This window comes from Uloborus diversus, chromosome 7, assembly GCF_026930045.1.
Source record: "Uloborus diversus isolate 005 chromosome 7, Udiv.v.3.1, whole genome shotgun sequence".
Taxonomy (NCBI): domain Eukaryota; kingdom Metazoa; phylum Arthropoda; class Arachnida; order Araneae; family Uloboridae; genus Uloborus; species Uloborus diversus.
In genome coordinates, this window is record NC_072737.1 from 105665405 (window position 1) to 105687383 (window position 21979).

The window sequence follows — 21979 nt, forward strand, 5'->3', positions numbered from 1 at the left end:
TAAAATTGGGATAAAAAAAGAACCACATCGAATTTTCGAAAAATCGCTTCGAGGTGCATACCTTCATGCTACAAACTAACTTTGCCAAATTTCATGAAAATCGGTCTAGGAACTATGCGCGTCACAGACATCCTCCGGACATCCAGACAGAGAGACTTTCAGCTTTATTATTAGTAAAGATTTAGCAGTGTAGTCGTTTCCTTACAAAAGAAAAAAAAAATCGAACTCTTTTATGAACGTGGTAGTCGTAAATGTCTAGAAAGATAATCAGAGGATTTTCTTTGAACATCTATTGTTTTTAGCAAAATCCTTTAAGAAATCTGGAAACATTTCAACTGTCATCTACCCACTAAGGGATGCATCATAAATGCAGCATTACGTCTGGTGAGGTTTTCTCGTTGTTGGTTTTTCTTTTGTATTTTCTCATTTTCGGAAAGAAAAGCCGGTATGTTGGCAATGGGGTGGTTTCCTTCAGTCAAAACTACTACTTTTAGTCATTGAACTGGATAGAATGAGCAAAAAAAAAAAAATAATAACATAGACCCACATAATACTTTCATTTTGCCAACAGTTTTTCTTAAATTAATTTTTTAAAATTTCCGACTTTTTAAACAAGGCGTGGTCTTGATGACGTCACAAATAATGCACTTTTCCGCATCTTTCTACTACGTTTCTACGATGATAATCAAACAGCGAATTAAACATTGCGCTCTACGCTTGTTAACAACCGTTTCGTTGCCAATAAAAGATGCGAGTGAAGATGCGAATTAAATATTTTGCACTGTGTATGGCAACACTGAATGGCATTTCATCATTTGTGATGTCATCGGCAGAAATCGTAAACAATGAAAGCGCTCCGATTTAAGTATTTTTTTAAAATATTAAACGTAAACAAATTTATCAAAAAATGGTCAGATCCTATATTTTAAACATGCTCTTTCAGAAAAAAAACACTTTTAAAATTTTGAAAACGACCCTATTGTATAAGCATGTCTATAAGAAATCATAAGATCAAGAATAGTGTTAATAATGCAGTTATTTCATTAAATTAAAAATTTACAGAATTTAAATTTCAAGTGTTTAAGGTTTTGACTCTAAACACTTAACTTGGGGCAAAATTGCGAATTCGCACACTTACCCCGAAAAAAGTTCGCCTACTAGCCCCAACTAGCCGTACTGAAATCAAGTTACAGTGGTCTAAAATCGGTTTCATAAAATAATCCGGATAGGACGTCATTTGTTGCGTAGAAGCATGGGCTATTCAATATTAATAAGTTTTGGTAAATTTTTCTACTATTATATGTTTTATAAGAAAATAACTAAGGATGAAAAAAACACTGCGAAAAAACAACTTTCTCTCGTGCAACACGTTTAGTTTTACAGATTTCACTGAAATTACACCGACAGTAGCGAGGCAGCTACGTGGTTACGTGGCAGCTCACTCAGAGCTGTCAAACCAAAAACGAGAAAATTATTTAACATTCGCACATTTATCCCTTCACATACTAGCCCGGGTCTCCCCTATAGAATCTACTAGTGGCACCCGCACGACTTTGCCCGTAGTAGAAAATTAAAAGGTCTTGTGGTTTGCCTGTATATTTACAAATAATGTATGATGAATTTCTCGCCGATTGGCTTGCCCATGTTACGGTTCCACGGTTAACTTGGTAATTTACTTGTCCATCTTATGATAATTTTGTTCTGGAAAATGTTCTTAAAATTGGAATAGGAAAAGAACAAAATCGTTTCGAGGTGCACACTCCCATGCTACAAACTAATTTTGTGCCAAATTTCATGAAAATCGACCAAACGGTCTAGCCTCTATGCGCGTCACAGAGATCCGGACAGAAATCCAGACAGAGAGACTTTATGCTTTATTATTAGTAAAGATTTTGGAAACGGAGAGAATAACTTTTATTGAAATCCATCTTGATATCTACCTGTATCTATTTCGATAGCTATTTCAATATCTACAATCTACACCTTTTTTTTACCTACATGCTCTTATCTACTGAATATCATATCTTTATTCCCAGGGCTGTGGAGTCGGAGTCGGACTGCTTTGGGGTAAAGGAGTCAGAGTCGTTCGAAAATATGCCGACTCCGACTCCGGGTTTTTTATTTCTTTAATTTTCACTGACTCTCCTTGCATTAAAAAAAACTGACTACCTATTAATTTTATTACATGCTATTAATAAGAAAATGCTTGTCATTGTGGCAACCAACTCGCTTGATTGTTTATCGAGCTTTCTGTAACAGCTACCTACGCCGTGCCGTCCCCTAGTTTGCTTATTTTTTTTAACTTTATTTAACTGATAGCAACTGTCAGCAAACAGTTTTGTTGCCTAACATTTCCTAAGTAATCGCTTTCAAATAAAAATAATATATTTTTTACCTCGATCTCAGTTTTAAATTAGTAAAATAAATGTATGAATCGCTTGAGAAAGTCGGAAAAATTTTGAGGGTTCTTGGTAAATTCAAATGAGTGTTGGCTTAGCCCGAAAGCGAAAATCCAAAAAATCCGATAAACTATAAATGTTTTTTTTTTTTTTTTTTTTTTTTTTAAATCTAAAGACTGTGTTTAAGAAAGCTTGCACTGAGAAAATGTTTGAGAAAGCTTGCACTGAGAAAAATGAAGTTTTCAAAAATGAGTATACATTCAGCTTTCAAATTTTCTTGAAACTTTTTGTTTCAAATATGAGTAACCATGTTTTCAAATAGTGTGCCGAATTGTTTCATACTCAAAAATGAGCACATAATACTCAGTTTTAAAATTATTTCATATTAAAAAATGAGCACGAACACATTAAAAATGAGCACACATGTTGATTTGAGTATTTGAATGTTTCAAATATGAATACCATGTAGTCGGAGCCATTTTGACTCGAAATATGTTTAAATTTGAGTACTTTTTCGTCATTTTTGAAATTGTTATTTTTAGAATGTGGCTATCATTGAAAAGTGAAAAGTTCAAAAGAAAATCAGTAAATGATTTCTTGGTTACAACACTCAATAATTGTAGTTAATCCTAGAATTTTCTTATTGGTTAATTCTAAAGCTGCCAATAAAACTAAAATTAAAAATTGAGCCAAGAAATGTAGCTATAGGAAAAGTTATTCGTACAAAACTGTATACCGCCGCATTTGGGGTAAAATTTGCTCCAGACGTACATTTACCCGACCTCTCCCCGCAATATAACGCAATATTTTCGTTGAAATTTTTAAAATTTAGGGAAATATTATTGGGGAAATTTTTTAGAATTAAAGTTTTTAATTTTTATAAACTCTGAGATTAAGTTGAGGTGGTACCACCAGATAGGTGTCACCCGGGAGAATGGAGGACCAACCCCTGTCAAGAAAAGTTTTTTGACTAAGCAAAAAAAAAAAAAAAAATCCTCAAGTTACAGTTTTCAAAAGTTGAAAGCACAGGAGTTGATGAACATCTGTTAGTTAAACATTAAAGAGGAGAAAATTAATCCTATTCAATTTTTTAATGGGTTTTTTTATGTAATCTCACTTTAGAAATCGCAACTATTGGATAATTTGATTTTCAAATTGAATTTCTAACGTTGTATACATCTTAGGTTTACAATCAAGTACAACGCGAAAATTTCATAAAAAGGAATTATTTTAATCTCTGTTTAGGGGTTTTCCCCCCTTTCCATAAGGAAAGAGGATTTTGGAAAAAAATAAATAAATAGTAAAAAAGCCGGAGTCGGACGTTTCAAAATGCAGGAGCCGGAGTCGGCAAATTTTCTTCCGACTCAGCAGATCTGTTTATTCCAACTGTATCTATCCTTTCTGCAATGTTTCTATATATCTATCCGCATATTTAACAATATTTGTATATTTATCTACCCCTATCTGTAAAACTTATCAATCTGCCTGTCTACCTCTGTCTACTATACAGATAATAGGATATAAATATTATGGTAGTTGTGATTAACAATTATTCCTCCATTATAGTTATATCCGATTAGGTAGAGCGTATGCTGAACGCGAAAATGAAACAATGAAATTTTATTCCTCCGTGAGAAAAAAAAAAAAAAGATTTGAAAGCAATTAAAAAAAAAAAACGCATTGTGCATTTTAGAAAAACTTTTTTTTCCTTCGGGAAGGGAAATACCTAAACCATATTATGGTTACAGATCGAAAGGATAAACTTTTTAACTTTTTGTTTGATAAGTTTAGAAGTGTAAAACTTCGGTAAAATCGCGTTTGAGAGACGCGTAAATTCAAAACTTCATAAAAAACATAAAAATAGCTCAATTTGCAAAATTGACTCTCCATCCCGTTTAAAATTGGCTTTTATACAACAGTTTTTGCATAATTCGTAGAATGTATTGGGGATAAAACGTAGATAATGACTTTATGGTAAATGATAAATGGTTAAAATTCTCATTTTTGCCTCGGGATGAAGAGACAACTTGTTTAAGGGATCACAGTACCTTCAAAACAATTTTTTTTTTAATTTAAGTAAATTTGTTGTTATTTGAAACCATAAAATGCATACTTATTTCGTAATCAATAATTTCTTTTAAAAAATTTAAAATATTGTCATCTTTTTTTTTAAATTCAAAAAATTTAGAAAAATTTGATTTTTTTAAAAAATTTCTAAGGCTTTTTTGTTTTTGCACTCATTTAAAAAACGTTTTTGTTAAAAGATCACAGTATTCATCTCTAAAAATCTGTGCATTCATTTGTTTGCATATTTATAAGAAAATTTTTTAATTGTGTAAAAAATCGTAATATTTTAAAAACAAATTTTGTTTTCAAAAGTATAACATGTTCTAAAAATTTAATTTATAAAGCACCTATCCAATGCACAGTTTTGTTAAATATATTATGCTGACTCCAAAAAATATAACTTTAAAGCTGTATCGTTAATAGAAAAGAATCCTTAGGGATTCTAATGACATGAAATCACAAAAAAAAAAAAAAAACGATTATTGAGAAAAAAAACAGTGTGAAGTTTTTATTTTGCATAAGAACACCTAGCGAGCATGACCTAAAACCTCTTATAACTTTTTAAATATTTAAACTAAAGCGACGAAACTTTTCCCCTGTGTTTTGAATAGTTTTTAATCTTGAAATAGGCAATAAAAAATTTTTTTGATCGTTTGATCATTTTGAGGTACTGTAACCCCTTAATTTTCGTTTATTGCGGACAGCTTTAGAGGAGAGACGTTATTATGTTAAATGAATGCTAATTAATTTATTTTCTTTCTTTTTTCCTTGCTATTTGATCAAATAAAATAATCTTAACAAAAAAAAAAAAAAGACATCACAGCAATTTACAGCAGTACTAAAATCGCGATATTATTAGGTTTTATTGTAATTTTGTCTCGGGAAAAATTATCATTCGAACAATATATTAGTTCACCGGACGAGAACACGTCAATTTTTTGCGTTGCCATTCCGAGAAACGCAATCAAGTCTCCAGCTGTAGGCGGTAACGACGATGATTAACGCGTTCCTTGGTTCAGCGAACTGGAACGGGCTTTGAATCTAATTGTCTTTTAAAAGCTTTGGAGTGCCGCTGTTCGATGAAAAATTAAGGTTAAACCTGTGTTTTGTAGCGAATCACTGTCGGATAAGCTGGCATTCCCTTTGCCTAATCATTTTTCTTCATTTAAACTCATTTTTGTTCAAAGAAATGAATAGCTCAAATTTGCTAGCTTGTTATTTTTTTAACCATGAGAGCGAGAAGCCGTTCCTCTATGTATTGAATGCAGAAAATGATTTATGCTGTAATGAAGTTGTAGAAGAATAAAAGATTTAGCCGCGTTAATTGCGGGTATTTGTTCGCAAACTCATTCCTAAGCTAATTTGTTCCAAAAGCGATATACTATTCTAGAATATAAGTGAGGGGTGCAACTGTAGAAGTCAAATTAGGGTAAAAGACTTGTGGGCATGATATTGATTTTTTTTTTTTTTTTTTTTTTTTTATAATTTCAACTAGTGTTGATTTTTATGTAAATTGGAATGTACTGGTTTGATCAGTTTTGTTTGGTCGTACTAAAAACTAACCAGTTATGATCATGCTACTAAATTTAATTATTTTCAGAAAATGCAGGAAAAAGTATTGAACCATATTAAAACACTTATATTTCATACAATATAATCAAATTTCAACCTACCAATTAGAGTAACATTAAACTCCGACTCCTGTGCCCGACAATTAGTCGGACTCCGACTTCCCTACTTCGACTCTGACTTCGTAGCTTTGGTAAAAATTTATACACGGAGGACAAATGACTGACTCCGATTCTTGGATATTAGACTCCGACTCCTTTATCTCAAAATGAGATTGACTCCGACTCCGCATTTATGGTTTTAACTGTGAAATAATTATTGTTAATATGACTCGTTTTTATTTTCACGCTAAAGTTTTAATTTAGGTAGGTATTCAGTTTTCGGCGGATAAACTCGAAGTCATTTATGAGTCATTCCATTTCAAATCAGGCAGGCAGGTATGAAAAGTGTCATATGACCATCACCGATTTTTTTGAAAAAAATACAGTAGTTACAACTAAGGGACATATGAAATATCCCAAAAGGATTTTGCAAGAAAATTTTTTTTTCTTCAGTTAGAGCCTATTAAAATCCTGCAAAAAATCCGCCATTTTGGAAAAAACCGGCAAAACACTTCATTTCAAATGGACATTATTTCGAAAGTATTTAACCTATTTGAATAATTCTTTTTTCTAAAAATAAATAAGGACCCATATATCCTCTAGACAACGTTTTTGAAAGTTTAGTTAGGTTTTTTGATAAAGAAAAAAAATCATTTTTGTCGCGAAAAAACTGCATTTTTACCGATTTTATGATTTTTCTCCATGAAAAAAAAGTTTTTTTTACTAAACGGAGATGGCAGAGTCTAAAGCCCTTATATGATAGTTTCATAACATATTTTATTATAATCCTTGGATGCATACAGCCTCGGAAATAAAATTTGAAATTTTGAAAATTTTCAAAAATTAGCGATTTTTGAAGTGATTTTACTCAAAAAACCCATTTTTTAAAAATCTAAAAATTGGCTCATTTGAACCCCATATAATGCTTAACAAGTGGGTAGACACCGCATCCCGTATTTTTTCCCATAAAATGTTTTATGATTTTTTGAAAGTGACCTTATCGCCCATGGCATGCATGTAAAATAAAAATTTCTAATAATTTCAGTAACTGAAATTCTGGTTATATTAATGCCTAATAACTACAATAAAGGTGCCCTTTATCAGGAACAACTAAAATCTTACTAACTTTTAATAATATATCAGTAACAAACCGCTGTTGATGACCTAGTCAATTCGTCTTTTTGTAAGACTCTGTGTGTAGCCTTTAGATAGAAGAGCCTTTGGTGATTATATTAATGACTAATAGCTACGATAATGATGTACTTTATCAAACAATAAAAATCTATAATTTTTTTCATAAATATTAGTTTATTTTGTCTCCAAAGCTATGCATTCACCGTTACTTTCATATCCAGCAACGAATCATATTTTTTCTCTTTCGATTCTCTTTCTCTTCAACTCAATTACGCGACAGGGGAAACCATCAAAGGGAAGAACAATACAATGCATTTAAAAGGATTAATTTTAATTTCGTGCTTTGGTTGACATTGGCGAATGTTGTCACATAATTTTTGGATCCTACCTAGTATGATTACTTTTATACTTAAGAATATGTATATTAAAGTCATACCGCAAAACTCACTTGTAGTTTAAGAATTTAAGAAGTTAAAAAGCCCACTGTTTTATGAGAGAAATAATTAATTGAACATGGTTGTAAGTTGAGGTAACCAAACAGATCTCACCAAAGGTAGCTATTATAGCCAGGGATCCAATTTCTAACAAAAGAAGGTCAGGATCCCTATAGTCTTCAGAACTTATTTTAATGCTTAAGTGGCCTGAATTCGGTCAAAAATAAAAAAAATTTGAGTGAAACAAATAAGGAAGTATGGGATCTCAGCTCCCATAACAATTAGGCGCTGATCAGCAGAAAAATATATTCATTTAACAAAGTACAAAAAGACGAATTGACTGGGTCATCAGAAGCGGTTTGATACTGCTACATTATTAAAAGTTAGTAAGATTTTAGTTGTTCCTGATAAAGGGCACCTTTATTGTAGTTATTAGGCATTAATATAACCAGAATTTCAGTTACTGAAATTATTAGAAATTTTTATTTTACATGCATGCCATGGGCGATAAGGTCACTTTCAAAAAATCATAAAACATTTTATGGGAAAAAATACGGGATGCGGTGTCTACCCACGGTTTGGGGTCAAAATGTCGCCACCGAAATGTCGCGGGACAAAATGTCGCGGTCAAAATGTCGCCGTTCCAAAATGTCGCCGGTCCAAAATGTCGCCGGCCCAAAATGTCGCCGGGCCAAAATGTCGCCGGGCCGAAATGTCGCCGGTCCAAAATGTCGCTGGTCCAAAATGTCGCCGGTCCAAAATGTCGCCGGTCCAAAATGTCGTCGGTCCAAAATGTCGCCGGCCCAAAATGTCGCCGGGCCAAAATATTGCCGATCCAAAATGTCGCCGGTCCAAAATGTCGCCGGGCTAAAACGTCGCCTGTCTAAAACGTCGCCTGTCCAAAATGTCGCCGGGCCAAAATGTCGCCTGTCCAAAATGTTGTAGATCCAAAATTCGTTTATTCAGTTGGTAAGAAAAATTTAAATGTTCAAAAATGATGTTTAACACCAAATTTGCAGAATAAATGGTTACTGCCTTTAATGAATGTCTCCGTTAAAAATGGGACTGGACTAACTGAGTTTCATGATAAATTCTAAAAAGATTATTCCGTTATTGATTCGCAACTCTCGGCTGTTTTTCAGCAAACAAATAGAATACAAGCGTTACGTTATCTTATTTCTTGTGACTCGCTATCTACCAACTGTAAAACGTTCTGACGGCGTTCAGTTCTGACGTTCGCTAAATTATTTTAAACTTTTCTTCAAGAATAGTGTGCGTTTGTATGTGACCGATTTTTTGGGGACATTCTACGTCAAAACCTGTAGTAAGAATTCGAACGATACCCGCAAGTACCCATATATGATTTAGGGCTGCGTGGTTTTTTGCGTCAATTCGTTCAAGATAGTGGAGTAACTGAACGTTTTCATCGATATGCGTGACTGTCATTGCTCAAAAAATGATGAACGGAATCAAATAAAATGTTAGGAAGCTGCAGGGGGACAGATTTTGCCAGATGGTGGAGCAATCGAATGTTTTTTCCTTTCTTTTTTATTATCTGTGATTGATATATCTCAAAAAGTAATACAGTAGACCCTCGTTTTCAGCGGGTTTATTTTACGCGGTTTCGATTATACGCGGTTGAAGATTTGACACCTTTATTTTATTTATGCAGATGAGTTTCGGTTTTACGCAGATGCGGCAATGCAAACAGGTAACATTTCCCTCTCTTTCAAAACCCAAGCTCCTAAAGATTGCAGATTACACGTAACTAACGCATTTTGGCGTGCTAATAATCGAACTTGGGTCCTTGTAGACATTTTATGCGATTGGCTCCAGAGCTTTTTCCATTAGAAGTAAAGTGATTAAACTCACACAGTTCAGAACTCACTGGAAGAAGAGCTTTTAGGAGTGACAAAGGAGGTCAAAACCAACGCGGATACCGACACAACCAAAAACGCTCACATTGAAAATTTTCGAACCATCCGTAGACAATAGGAATGATCTTTCTGATTTGTTAGTGAAATAAGATTCTATCATGGAAATGACGCAAGTGATCATGGATGAGTTAATGCTAAGCAAAGAATTGGAGGAAAAATTCTTAATGACTACCAAAAAACTATCATAGTCAGCTCTTCTTCATAAACAGAACACGAAATTAGTTTGTTTTCTTTATGCATATTGTGCATAAAAATTGATATAAGTACAAATTAAACTTATTATACAATTAGTCATCACTAGAATGAAGTATTTTTTTTTAATCTACGGAACCTAATTCCTATTTTGACACTAATATTAGGTCTCAATTTACGCGGTTTCGATTTACGCAGCATTTCCGTGGAACATAACCCCCGCGTAAAACGAGGGTCTACTGTACAAGGGTTAAGACAAAATTTGGTCTACAGGTATATCTTAAAGGGCGAGTTGCTCATTTATTTTTGGCTTCAGTCATCCCAAAAGGATGGATCACAGAATAATTTTTATCGTTTTATGTGACTGCTATATCTCAAGAAGTAATGCGAGGATTCATACAAAAATGTAGTATACAAGTGAAATTAAGCGAAAACAAGCCTTATTTTCGTTCTAAGTTGAGTTTCGTAATCGTTTACATGAGGCAGTGTAATTAAATAAACAATGAAAAATATACTGAATTTAAATATGAGAGGTTGAGCAAGATATCAATAAAATCTAAATTAGCCGTGTATTCTTCTCATTTTTGTAGCACTTTAACTAGCGTGGGTGTTAAATAAAAACTGAGTTTTCATTCTTATATAATTTGCGTAGTAAAAATTCACTAATTAAAACAGCAATTTTTTCTGAGAGAGAAAAACTTATTTGTTTATTATTATTATTATCAATATTCTTTTCTTTCTGAATTACCAAGCTATATTGAGCTGGAACTATTACTTTTTGAAACTCATTTTAAAAATAAGTCTAGGTCAAAATTGATCTGAATAATCTCATTGATATCAGTTATTTCACCCTACATTATGAAATTTTTTTCTTTTCTATTTAAAATTGGAAAATGTGATTAACTGACAAGCGCTACTTCGCATGCATGAAAGTATCCTCTTGAAAACCTTCAATAAAATAGCTGTTCTGAAATTGTCCCTTGATGTTCTATCGAATATATAAATTTCATGAATGTTGAGAATTGAAAATATTTGTCATCGCGTAGAGTCGTTTTTCAAAAATCTGAGTGAAAGACGCCTGTTTTAGCAGTTACGGGTTTCATTGATTTCAAAAGATTTGACGGTGAACATTTCGACGTAATTTCAGAATTTTACTCATAAGAGATGGGAGTTCCCACGGCAGTTTTGATCTTACTTTAACCAATGTATATCTCACTGAAAGCGTAGTTTTTTTTTTTTTTTACAGTTCTTAGGGTAATGTTGATAAATCTATGAGAAAATTAAATTTCATTAAGATACTTTTCTACTTTATTTCCACCCTGGCCCGTGATTTCGAATTTTTCCAGTGAAAGGGGAGAGGGAAGATAACGGGCGTATGTATAACCAATGCAAATTTCATAGGATTGCTATAAAAACCACTCCCAGTTGTATATAAAAAAAAATTCAAAGTCGAGGCCATTCCGCCTGATCCCCTAAATGACTGACCTGTCGCTACCGTAATAATATACTAAAGTGAAGGAGTTATTTGTTTTTACTTCATTACGCCAAAAAATACAAACCGCCTATTCTCTTGCCATATTCAAATTGCGCCTCACTATTCTTTCATTCGCGTTTAGAACAGTTTAGTTTTACTTCCATACCAATTTTTTGTCTGAATCCTTGCGTTACATCTTGATCCTTTATGTTACATCTTGAGTATTATTATTAATCAGATTAAACGAGAAAGAGAATTCCGTTGCAGCAGCCTTTCACATGTTTACGTTTGTAATAGTATACAGAAAAACGTATGTTTTTCTGAAAACTATTAATTTTCTGGAATTAATCTGATGTTTACGAATTAAGACAGGAGAAAACGTTTGGAATTTTTGAAGGAACTTACTTTGAAAGGCAATTAATATTCTTTCGCAACTTTTATGCTGGAAAGTATCGACGTACATTTAAATTTTTCGTACAAATTGAACTAGCGAATTTTAGGCCGGCGACATTTTGGACCGCGACATTTTGGACCGGTGACATTTTGGACTGGCGACATTTTGGACCGGCGACATTTTGGACCGACGACATTGTGGACCGGCGACATTTTGGACCGGCGACATTTCGGGCCGGCGACATTTGGGGCCGGCGACATTGTGGCCCGGCGACATTTTGGACTGGCGACATTTTGGGCCGGCGACATTTTGGCCGCGACATTTTGGCCGCGACATTTTGGACGTATACCCTACCCACTTGTTAAGCATTATATGGGGTTCAAATGAGCCAATTTTTAGATTTTTAAAAAATGGGTTTTTTTGAGTAAAATAACTTCAAAAATCGCTAATTTTTGAAAATTATCAAAATTTCAAATTTTATTTCCGAGGCTGTATGCATCCAAGGATTATAATAAAATATGTTATGAAACTATCATATAAGGGCTTTAGACTGCCATCTCCGTTTAGTAAAAAAAACTTTTTTTTCATGGAGAAAAAAAATCATAAAATCGGTAAAAATGCAGTTTTTTCGCGACAAAAATGATTTTTTTTCTTTATCAAAAAACCTAACTAAACTTTCAAAAACGATGTCTAGAGGATATATGGGTCCTTATTTATTTTTAGAAAAAAGAATTATTCAAATAGGTTAAATACTTTTGAAATAATGTCCATTTGAAATGGAGTGTTTTGCCGGTTTTTTCCAAAATGGCGGATTTTTTGCAGAATTTTAATAGGCTGTAACTGAAGAAAAAACTTTTTTCTTGCAAAATCCTTTTGGGATATTTCATATGTCCCTTAGTTGTAACTACTGTATTTTTTCCAAAAAAATCGGTGATGGTCATGTGACAGACCCTGCCTGATCTGAAATGGAATGGCTCTTATGTTTCTGCATAAAGATATGCGCAGACGATTTTTTTTTTCCAACAGTGAAAATTATTTCTTTAAGTTGACATTTTATTGTGTTTATTTATTTTGGTAACTGCATTAATTCATTTAAAAAATTGTTTTTGGCAACAGGATAAAAAGAAACATTTTTTTTATATGATGTGTTTATTTTAATGAGCATATTAATGTTAATTATTATTATTATTATTATTATTTTTTTTTTTTTTTTTTTTTTGAAAGCTGTTAAAGAATTTTTTTAATTGAAAGAAGTGTATTAGCTGCTTTGTTTAAAAGGTGCTGCTATTTTATTTGTTCGTTTATTTATTTATTTTTTACGCATCTAATTTTTTAGATGAGTGAGGCATATTTTATTCCTAGAAATCAGCTTAAAAATATTAAAAAAATATGTTTTAAACAATTTGCGATTTTAGCTATTTTTGAGAATATTGATCAGGAGAAAGTAGTATGGGTATACGGGAAAGTAGGCTCGTTTAGTTCTAGACGAAACTTCTTGTTATCCATTGATTTCACGAAATTCTTCATCAATCCTAACTTTATGAATAAAGATGGGGGAATATTTTTTTAATCGTTTACAGGAACGTTTTGCATATTTTTTCCCCTGAAAAAAATCGTTTGCGCTCTGGCCTTTTTTTTTTTTTTTTTTTGATATAATGTTCATGTATGGCCCTGCTGATCCACTCACACCGAAAATAGCATTAAATTGTATAATCAAGTTGCAGACCAATGAGAACGGTAATTACTTTGAAAAACTGCCCATTTGCTCCCATTAAGATGCGAATAGTCAATTTCATGAATCAATATCTTTATATTTTGGCAGAATTCTTCCTACGGGCTGTGGGAGCCGATTGCAGAGCATTTCCACGCGCTAAAAGAAAACTGCAGCTATCGTAATATTGCGTGAAACCGAAATGGTACGGAGGAGCGCCTAGCCCCATCTGTTCAAGGTCGCATATATAAAACTTATCAAAGTGAATTCGGTTTCTACTCTCTTGTTACACGTTCTATCGCTGTAATGAGTTAAAAAATATGTCTTATGGATCAAATGCATCTAAAAGAAAAATATAGTAAACTTCTAACTGCTATAAGATAGCATATATAATCCAAAACTAAATGAAATTTCTTAAAATTGGAGGGTGATAGAAAATTTTTGCAAACATATTCTTTTTCAGCACCTTGAAATCTATTAAGAAATACCCAAAATACATTGAGGAACAAAAAAATCGTTAAAATTTGTTTTTAAGTGTTATTAGTAAAGAAGAACGAAAAAAAAACTTGAATTCATTTTTTATAAATTAAAGTTTTATCGAAGTTCTTTACTGATTTTTTTTTTTTTTTTTACGGAAAGGGGAGAACGAATTTTACTTTGTTCTAATCGTAACGTTTATTTTAATCTGATCTGATTATTCTTAACAGGCTCTTTAGATCTTTGCAAACCAAATAAGATTGCAAAGCAATCTTCGGGTTTGGTGATCGGCAACGAATGGGGGGGGGGGAGCTCCTAGTGTTGTAATTTTTATCATTAGCAGTATTAGTCATTAAATCATTTATAAATAAAAGCAGTAGTTGCATAATTCTACTTGAGATAGTCTTTTTTTTTTCTTTGTAGTTTATTTTGTTTCCTTATTTTGTATGATTGGTTAAATTTACACATAGTGTAAATTTTTGCAGATTAAACGTTCAATACGTCATTTTCTACTTGTTTTAGCTCTATCACAATGCTGCTTGAAACACTGCCTGAAATCCATGACCCGTTGCAACTGTTTAAGAGTCATTTTTTTTAAGCTTGGACACTTTTGATAGTTGATGTCTTCGATTTTCGTAAAAATTTCAGGATGTGTTAGTGGTACTATGATAAGAAAAAGTGAAGTTTATTTTTTTAAAAAACTGATTTGTTTGCCCTTGAGTAGAGGTCAAAGTTTAAGAACGTGAGAAAAAAGAGCTTAATATATGATTGCTTTGCTTCAAAACCAATGGGTGTAGCAAGCCAATTTTTTTTATGTGGATACTACTTGATACTAGGTACATGCTAGCCGAAATATTTTGGTCGCTCATTCATGGCTTTGAGGGCAAAGGTCAATTGAAAATGCTATTTTTTAAACTTTTTTTGCCCTGTTTGGGCCCGGATATCTGCTAAAGCCGTGAATAACCCTCGAAAATAAGTATATACCTAACTACTCACCACAGTATAGTACTAAGAAAAACATGAAATAGCATGGATTACTCTTTGCTTTAGCAGTTAAACGGTCTCAAAGTCGATGATTTTTTAAAAATAGCCAAGTTTAGACGTCAATAACTCTGATCGCGACGCATCAACAACTTTGGGACACAGCTGTAGTTATAGTCGAAGTGGTCTATTTTAAGGTCCAGGTTAGAAACCCATGGCAACTAATAAACTTTTTTAGTTACACGGTCTCAAAGTTGAAAATTTGATCTATGATTTCAACTTATTTTTTTTTCAATTACTCTATGACTGATGAGTTAGTAACTTCGAGAAACAGTTGTAATCATACCCTAAGTGATGTAGTTGATGTAGATGACGTCAAGACAGCGTGATTTTAAATTTTGTTTCGTTATGGTTAACTGTCGTTTATAAGTATTTAAAAATAGTTCTTTATTTTTCTTGAAGCCCAATCTATGTAGTTGAAGAATTAAAAAAACATAAATGCCGCTGTGAACCGTTGCTTTTTCCTTTGATTTTTTAACCTAGAAAAGCATATTTTTGCCCATTAAGGTCATGGTTAGCCTTATCAGCCCAGTGTCCTCACTAGGACACCGGGTGATGGGGTGGAGGATATGATCCTGTCTTGCCTACGCTGAACATATGTCTACGAACAGTGCTGAGTGACCAAAAATCATAAAATGCCAATTTATCAGTGTCTTAAATGTGACAATTGTACTTTCACCTTTCCGCTGAAGGAAATTTGATATTTTTTACAAGTTTATTGAACGTGTCAAATGTGTTTTAATATGCTATCCTATTGGCAACAGAGAATGGTTTCTTTTCGGAGGTTTTTTTTTCAGAGTTGGAGACCAATGTTCCTAGTTTAGAAAATTTGCCTTTCTTTTTTAGAACAGTGTAGGAAAACGTAATTGAAAATTATATTTTTTTCCATGGAAATATGTTATCTAATGAATGTGCAAAAGTTGGAGTAGTCAATCATAAATGAGGTCACGAACTTAGGATGGCCTTGTTTGGTGCACTAAGCATATTTTTTGTACTTCTCATATGCAACTTAGGGGTAAAGTAAAATATCAGACCTGAACAATAGCGGTCCACTAATACAGTGGTTTTTTTTCTGTTAAAAAAGAAAAAAAGTAAATCAACACGAAAATAGGTCTCAAACATTTTCTACAAGATTCTTTGCCCACAATTTTCAGAAAATATTTTATTTGACTAACGAGAAAAAAATTATATTGATTATTTTTTGGAACTTGAATCAATTTTTGTCTACCTTACTTTCAATTGAACATATTTTGTTAAACTATATACAGTTTGTTACTAAACCACGTGTTAAGTCTCATTAAAATAGTACAACTATTTGAACACTAGTACTTGTAAACTACTTAAATGAAAAAATAGTTGGTTAACATAAAAAAAAAGCAGTACCTTACTTTTACACAATATCTGGCCAACATTCTCTCTGCTAAAAATTTTAAAAAAGCTGGTTGTTGATAGATTTTGTTTTGAATGCTCCGCCTTTCAAAGCTTCGGTTCAGTGTTGTTTGTTTAAAATGGCTACATCAGCCACTACTATCCGGTTTTATAGGTTTTACATGTAATTTAATGCTGCCATCTATAAAATAAAGTACGAAACTTTTAAAAAAATCAGAAATACATTTTGAAAAGGGAGAAAACTCAACACGTGCTATTAACTATATTGAACAAGTAAAAGTTCGAATTAAAAATATATTTTTTTGAAATTTTAAAAGTGTCATGGGTATGAAGCAGATTCTAAAACTACATCACTTGGAGCACAATTACAGCTGTGTCTGAAAGTCTTGTTTTCGTGGATTAGCTTAGTTGAAACTTGACACTTTATGTTAAAATTATCATTTTTGTGAGACCGTTTAATTAAGCAAGATGATTAGATCCCAAAGTTTTCTGGCCTGAGTCTAAAACTATATCACTTTGAATGTAATTACAGATGTTTTTCTAAGTTACTAACTCACCAATCATAGAGTAATTGAAAAAAAAAATGAAATTATAGCTCAAATTTTCAGTTTTGAGGCCGTATAACTAAAAAAGTTTATTAGTTGCCATAGGTTTCTAACCTGGACCTTAAAATAGACCACTTGGACTATAACTACAGCTGTGTCCCAAAGTTGTTGATGCGTCGCGATCAGAGTTATTGACGTCTAAACTTGGCTATTTTTAAAAAATCATCGACTTTGAGACCGTTTAACTACTAAAGCAAAGAGTAACCCATGATATTTCATATTTTTCTTAGTACTATACTGTGGTGAGTAGTTAGGTATATACTTATTTCCGAGGGTTACTCACGGCTTTAGCAGATATCCGGGCCCAAACAAGGCAAAAAAAGTAAAAAAAAATAGCATTTTCAATTGACCTTTGCCCTCAAAGCCATGAATGAGCGACCAAAATATTTCGGCTAGCATGTACCTAGTATCAAGTAGTATCCACAAAAAAAAAAAATTGGCTTGGTACACTCATTGGTTTTGAAGCAAAGGAATCATATCTTAAGCTCTTTTTTCTCACGTCCTTAAACTTTGACCTCCACTGAATTGCCAACAAGTCAAATTTGAGAAGAAAGAAGCTACACTTTGTCTTATCACAATACTAGCAACATATTCTGAAAGTTTCAGGAAAATCGAAGGTGTCAACTATCAGGCTCCCATTCACTTTGTCCAGCTTTAAAAGAAATGACTCTTAAACACCTCGTTTCATCGGAACAATGGCCGCAAGATTGATCTGTCGCGTACTGACAGAAACTATTTCTTTCTTACTTCGATATCTTGCTCCTTTTATTCAACTTGTCATAATTTCCAGGCATTGATGTTTTAAGTATCTCACTACAAACTACTGAAATATAGTTTATCCTTGCATCAACTTTCAGCAAATGCATGAGTAGATGTTAACATAAGAAATACGCCAATCTTTAAATATATCTATTTAAAATTCCTACCACACAATATAGCGATGATTGTGTTTCTCAGATTCTAATAAATTATTCTTTTGTTTGTGTGTGTGTGTTTATTTTTTATTATGTGTTTATTTACTTTTTTTTTTTTTTAAGTTCGGCAAAATGTGAGAACAAAATAAGCATTAACTTAAAGATATTTGTAAGACCCTAAATTCAAAAATTGTGGAAAATTGCGAAAATGTGGCAATAAAATAGGCATAAAACACTTTTTGAAAAGAAAGTTTACTTTTCTCGCTCTCAAACTAACAAGTAACCCTACTACCCAAGTGTGAATCACCGATTGGAATGAAACATTGTACATCGGTAGAACACTTTAAAATATTGAACCCGTTTTTTTATCGGCTGCAAACAATTTTAACGGGGTGAAATCGACTCCTAACTATTGGATAATTGAGAATGAGAGGGTAAAATAAACTCTTTTATTTTAAACTAGTGATACCCGCACGGCTTTGCCCGTAATAGAAAAATCAAAAGGTCTTTTGGTTCGCCTGTATATTTACAAATAATGTGTGCTGAATTTTCTCGCCAGTTGGCTTGTACCCATATTACGGTTCCACGTTATGATATTTTCGTATCTCGCCAATTGGCTTGTGCCCATGTTACGGTTCCACGTTGTGATAATTTCGTAATTTACTCGTCCATCTTATGATATTTTTTTTTTCTTAAAATTGGAATAGAAAAAGAACCGCATCGAATTTTCGAAAAATCGCTTCAAGGTGCACACCCCCATGCTACATACTAACTTTGTGCCAAATTTCATGCAAATCGGCCGAACGGTTTAGGCGCTATGCGCGTCACAGACATCCTCCGGACAGAGAGACTTTCAGCTTTATTATTAGTAACTAGTGGCACCCGCACGGCTTCGCCCGTAATAGAAAAATTAAAGGTCTTTTGGTTCGCCTGTATATTTACAAATAATGTATGGTGAAATTTCTCGCCAATTGGCTTGTGCCCATGTTACGGTTCCACGTTATGATAATTTCGTAATTTATGATAGTTTTTTTCTTAAAATTGGAATAAAAAAAGAACCACATCGAATTTTCGAAAAATCGCTTCGAGGTGCACACCCCCATGCTACATACTAACTTTGTGCCAAATTTCATGAAAATCGGCCGAACGGTTTAGGCGCTATGCGCGTCACAGACATCCTACAGATATCCTACAGACATCCTACAGACATCCTCCGGACAGAGAGACTTTCTGCTTTATTATTAGTAAAGATATCAATAACAAAAATTCAAATAACGATTCACAGTTTGAACAAACTAAAGTTGACGTGTTTCAGGATTTTTCTGAAAATACTATTTATAGGAGTAAACCATTCCTCGCCACCGTACCCCGTCGCGCGCGTATATTTGCCTATGAGCAATTCTATGTCAGAAAATAACCTTCTTGACCTCATCATTTCCGATTTCAATAAAATTTGCCATGAAGGGCACATATGACAAGATAAGTAACCCTGCCAATTTTTCGACTTCCATTTTGAAAATTGTTCGAAAGATTAGCCAGTAAAAAAACTCAAAATATGCGGAAAAAAATTAAAAGTGTGTTCTCACAAATGACTAATCTTTTTCTTAGTTATGGTAGAATGAAAATTCAAAACGTAGAGTAAAGCTAAAAGATAGAGCTTTCTATTGATATATAATGTGAACTTCTTACGATAGATTTAAATTTTTGGTTCATTCACCACCCACCGTCATGGGGTAATATTGAGAAGGTTAATTTGTCCTTATCAATAATATTTTCAAAAAAATCCTGAAACACGTGAACTTTAGTTTGTTTAGTTTTTTCAAATTATCAATCATTTTTTGAGTTTCTTATTGAAATTTAAAATAAAAGCACATTATTGTACTCTCTAATTTCCAATTATCCAATATTTAGGAGTAAATTTCACCCCGTTAAAGATGTTTGTTGCCGATAAAAAAAATGATAATAATAAAAACACGGGTTTAATATTTTTAAGTGTTGTATCGATGTACAAAGTTTTATTTGAATCGGTAATTCACACTTGGGTGGGTTACTTGTAAGTGGGTCTGGAAAATGGAGAATTTTTCTATTCTTTTTTAACCTGTCGCTATTCTTTTTCGTAGGTTGGCTGGAGCCTTTACTGTATCGCATCCACCAGAACAGGACGAATGTGGTGTGTCCTGTCATCGATGTAATCGCTGACGATACCTTCCAGTATCACTATCGAGATTCTAGGAGCCTCAATGTGGGAGGATTCGATTGGAACCTTCAATTCAACTGGCACCCCGTACCTGACAGAGAGAACAAAAAGAGGAAACACACGTGGATGCCTGTCTCGTGAGTATTCATTTTTTCAACTTCGCGCTAACTCCCCAAAATGAAGAATGCTCTATATTTTTCAAAAGATAAGGGGCTGTCCACAAATGGTGTCGCGCTTTGAGGGGGAAGGGGGTTCGTGAAATTGTGACAATTTGTAACAAGGAGGAGGGAGAGGCTACCAAGAAATGTGACCTCATGCATTTTTTTTTAAAATAAGAATAGGTTGATAAAAAATAGCGTGACATGTGACAAAGAGGTAAGGGCATGGTTAAGTGTAGCAGTTTGTGACAAAAGGTCAATTTCAACATTGTTGCTGTTTTTCTGAAACCAATAAAAAATGAGGACAGAGCTTTGTAGAAAATTCTGGAACCTGCAACTATCACGACTTTCTGCGATAAAAAGCTTTGGTTGACTTTAAAAATTTTGTTTTTGAAACAGAATTCGAGTACGAAGAGAAATATTTCATGGGACATAAAAAGAGGAGATAATCGGCGGTGTAAATTTGCAAATGTTACTTTTGTAAATGCAGCTTATATTATATGTTGAAAACTTTAAGTACTCTTGGTAAAATTAAGTTTCTAGTGCAGTTTCGCATTGAAGATAGCCCGGGTGCATCTATCTGATGAAAAAATTGGGTTTCAAAACTCTCATGGTGATGGCATTGGCCAATAATGGTGTCACAGGAAAGGATGGCTGCTATTTTGCATTAGGCCTGCAAAAGGTAAAGCCTTTAACGGGCCCCCAGGAAGAAGATGGGGGTCATTCTTCAAAAAGTGTAACTTTTCTGTCACACGTCTTTTTACAGTAAAATCTTTAAGGAACAATTCATTTAACAATGATTTTTACTTTCATCAAAAATATATCTATTTAAATCTGCCAACAATTTTTTAATAATTTTTATTTTAGTATATTTTTGGTTCACAACATTCTCACCTCCGTAGCATGTCACACACCTTATGTGACTGTTTATATTGCTTAATAACTTGTATAATTAGAAGTATATGCTTATATATTTATTATTCCTTTCACAAGTGTCTCAAATACCAATTGTTTAGGAATATTTAATATTTTAATATTGTATTTTAGTTTGTTTTAGTAGGATAAGGTGTCATGTCACACAAATTCTCACCTCCTTTACCTAAACACAAAATGCCATTCCTCATTACCACGTGGCAGTAATGACACCAAATTTTATTTTCCATGATACAAGGGAGCCCCCTTGTTTATTTACAGCTTTTAAGAAGTTGTGAGATTTTTGTAGAAAAACAAGAAGATAGATTCCGCTTCAAAAACTTAGTGTGGTTATTCTGATTTCTCACCTCCGTAAACTTGAATTTCAGGCATGTTAATTAATGTAAAAAAATGCACATGCTTTCATGTGCTTAACATGTGTAGCAACGAAGAAGAAAAAAATTCCATGAAAAATGTATCTATTAAGCCTATATTAATGGAAAGATCCTTGCCTCTGTGAATCTCACCTCCCTGACAGACCTTATCAATGTCATTTTTTCTGAGGTAAAAATAACTAATGGAAAGGAAATACATCAATAATAGACGTTCTACCAAAATTATAAATTGCCAGTATATCCTCAAATTTACTAAATGCTATTTTTAACATACATTTGAAGCTACTAATTAAGCCGTACTTTAATTAATATAGCTTAATATTATATTCCCACTAATCATTAAAATAGCAGATTGTTTGCACAATTGACAAAATTACTACTTTGATATTAAATTAGCCTCGATTTTTTAGCCTACTTTCCCTGTAAAAGTCAAAGAAAGAAGAAAAAAGCATGAAAGAAGGCTTAATGCATCTTAAAAA

At 33.1% G+C, this 21979-nt stretch overlaps 1 protein-coding gene across 1 annotated transcript in view; it reads left to right on the forward strand.

Moving 5' to 3' along the window:
- Positions 1-21979, forward strand: part of LOC129226612 (putative polypeptide N-acetylgalactosaminyltransferase 9) — a 198231-nt gene that overhangs the window by 119481 nt on the left and 56771 nt on the right. The window contains exon 7 of the mRNA XM_054861241.1: positions 19959-20172. Coding sequence (XP_054717216.1) covers positions 19959-20172 — 214 coding nt within the window. The remainder of the gene's footprint in view (positions 1-19958; positions 20173-21979) is intronic.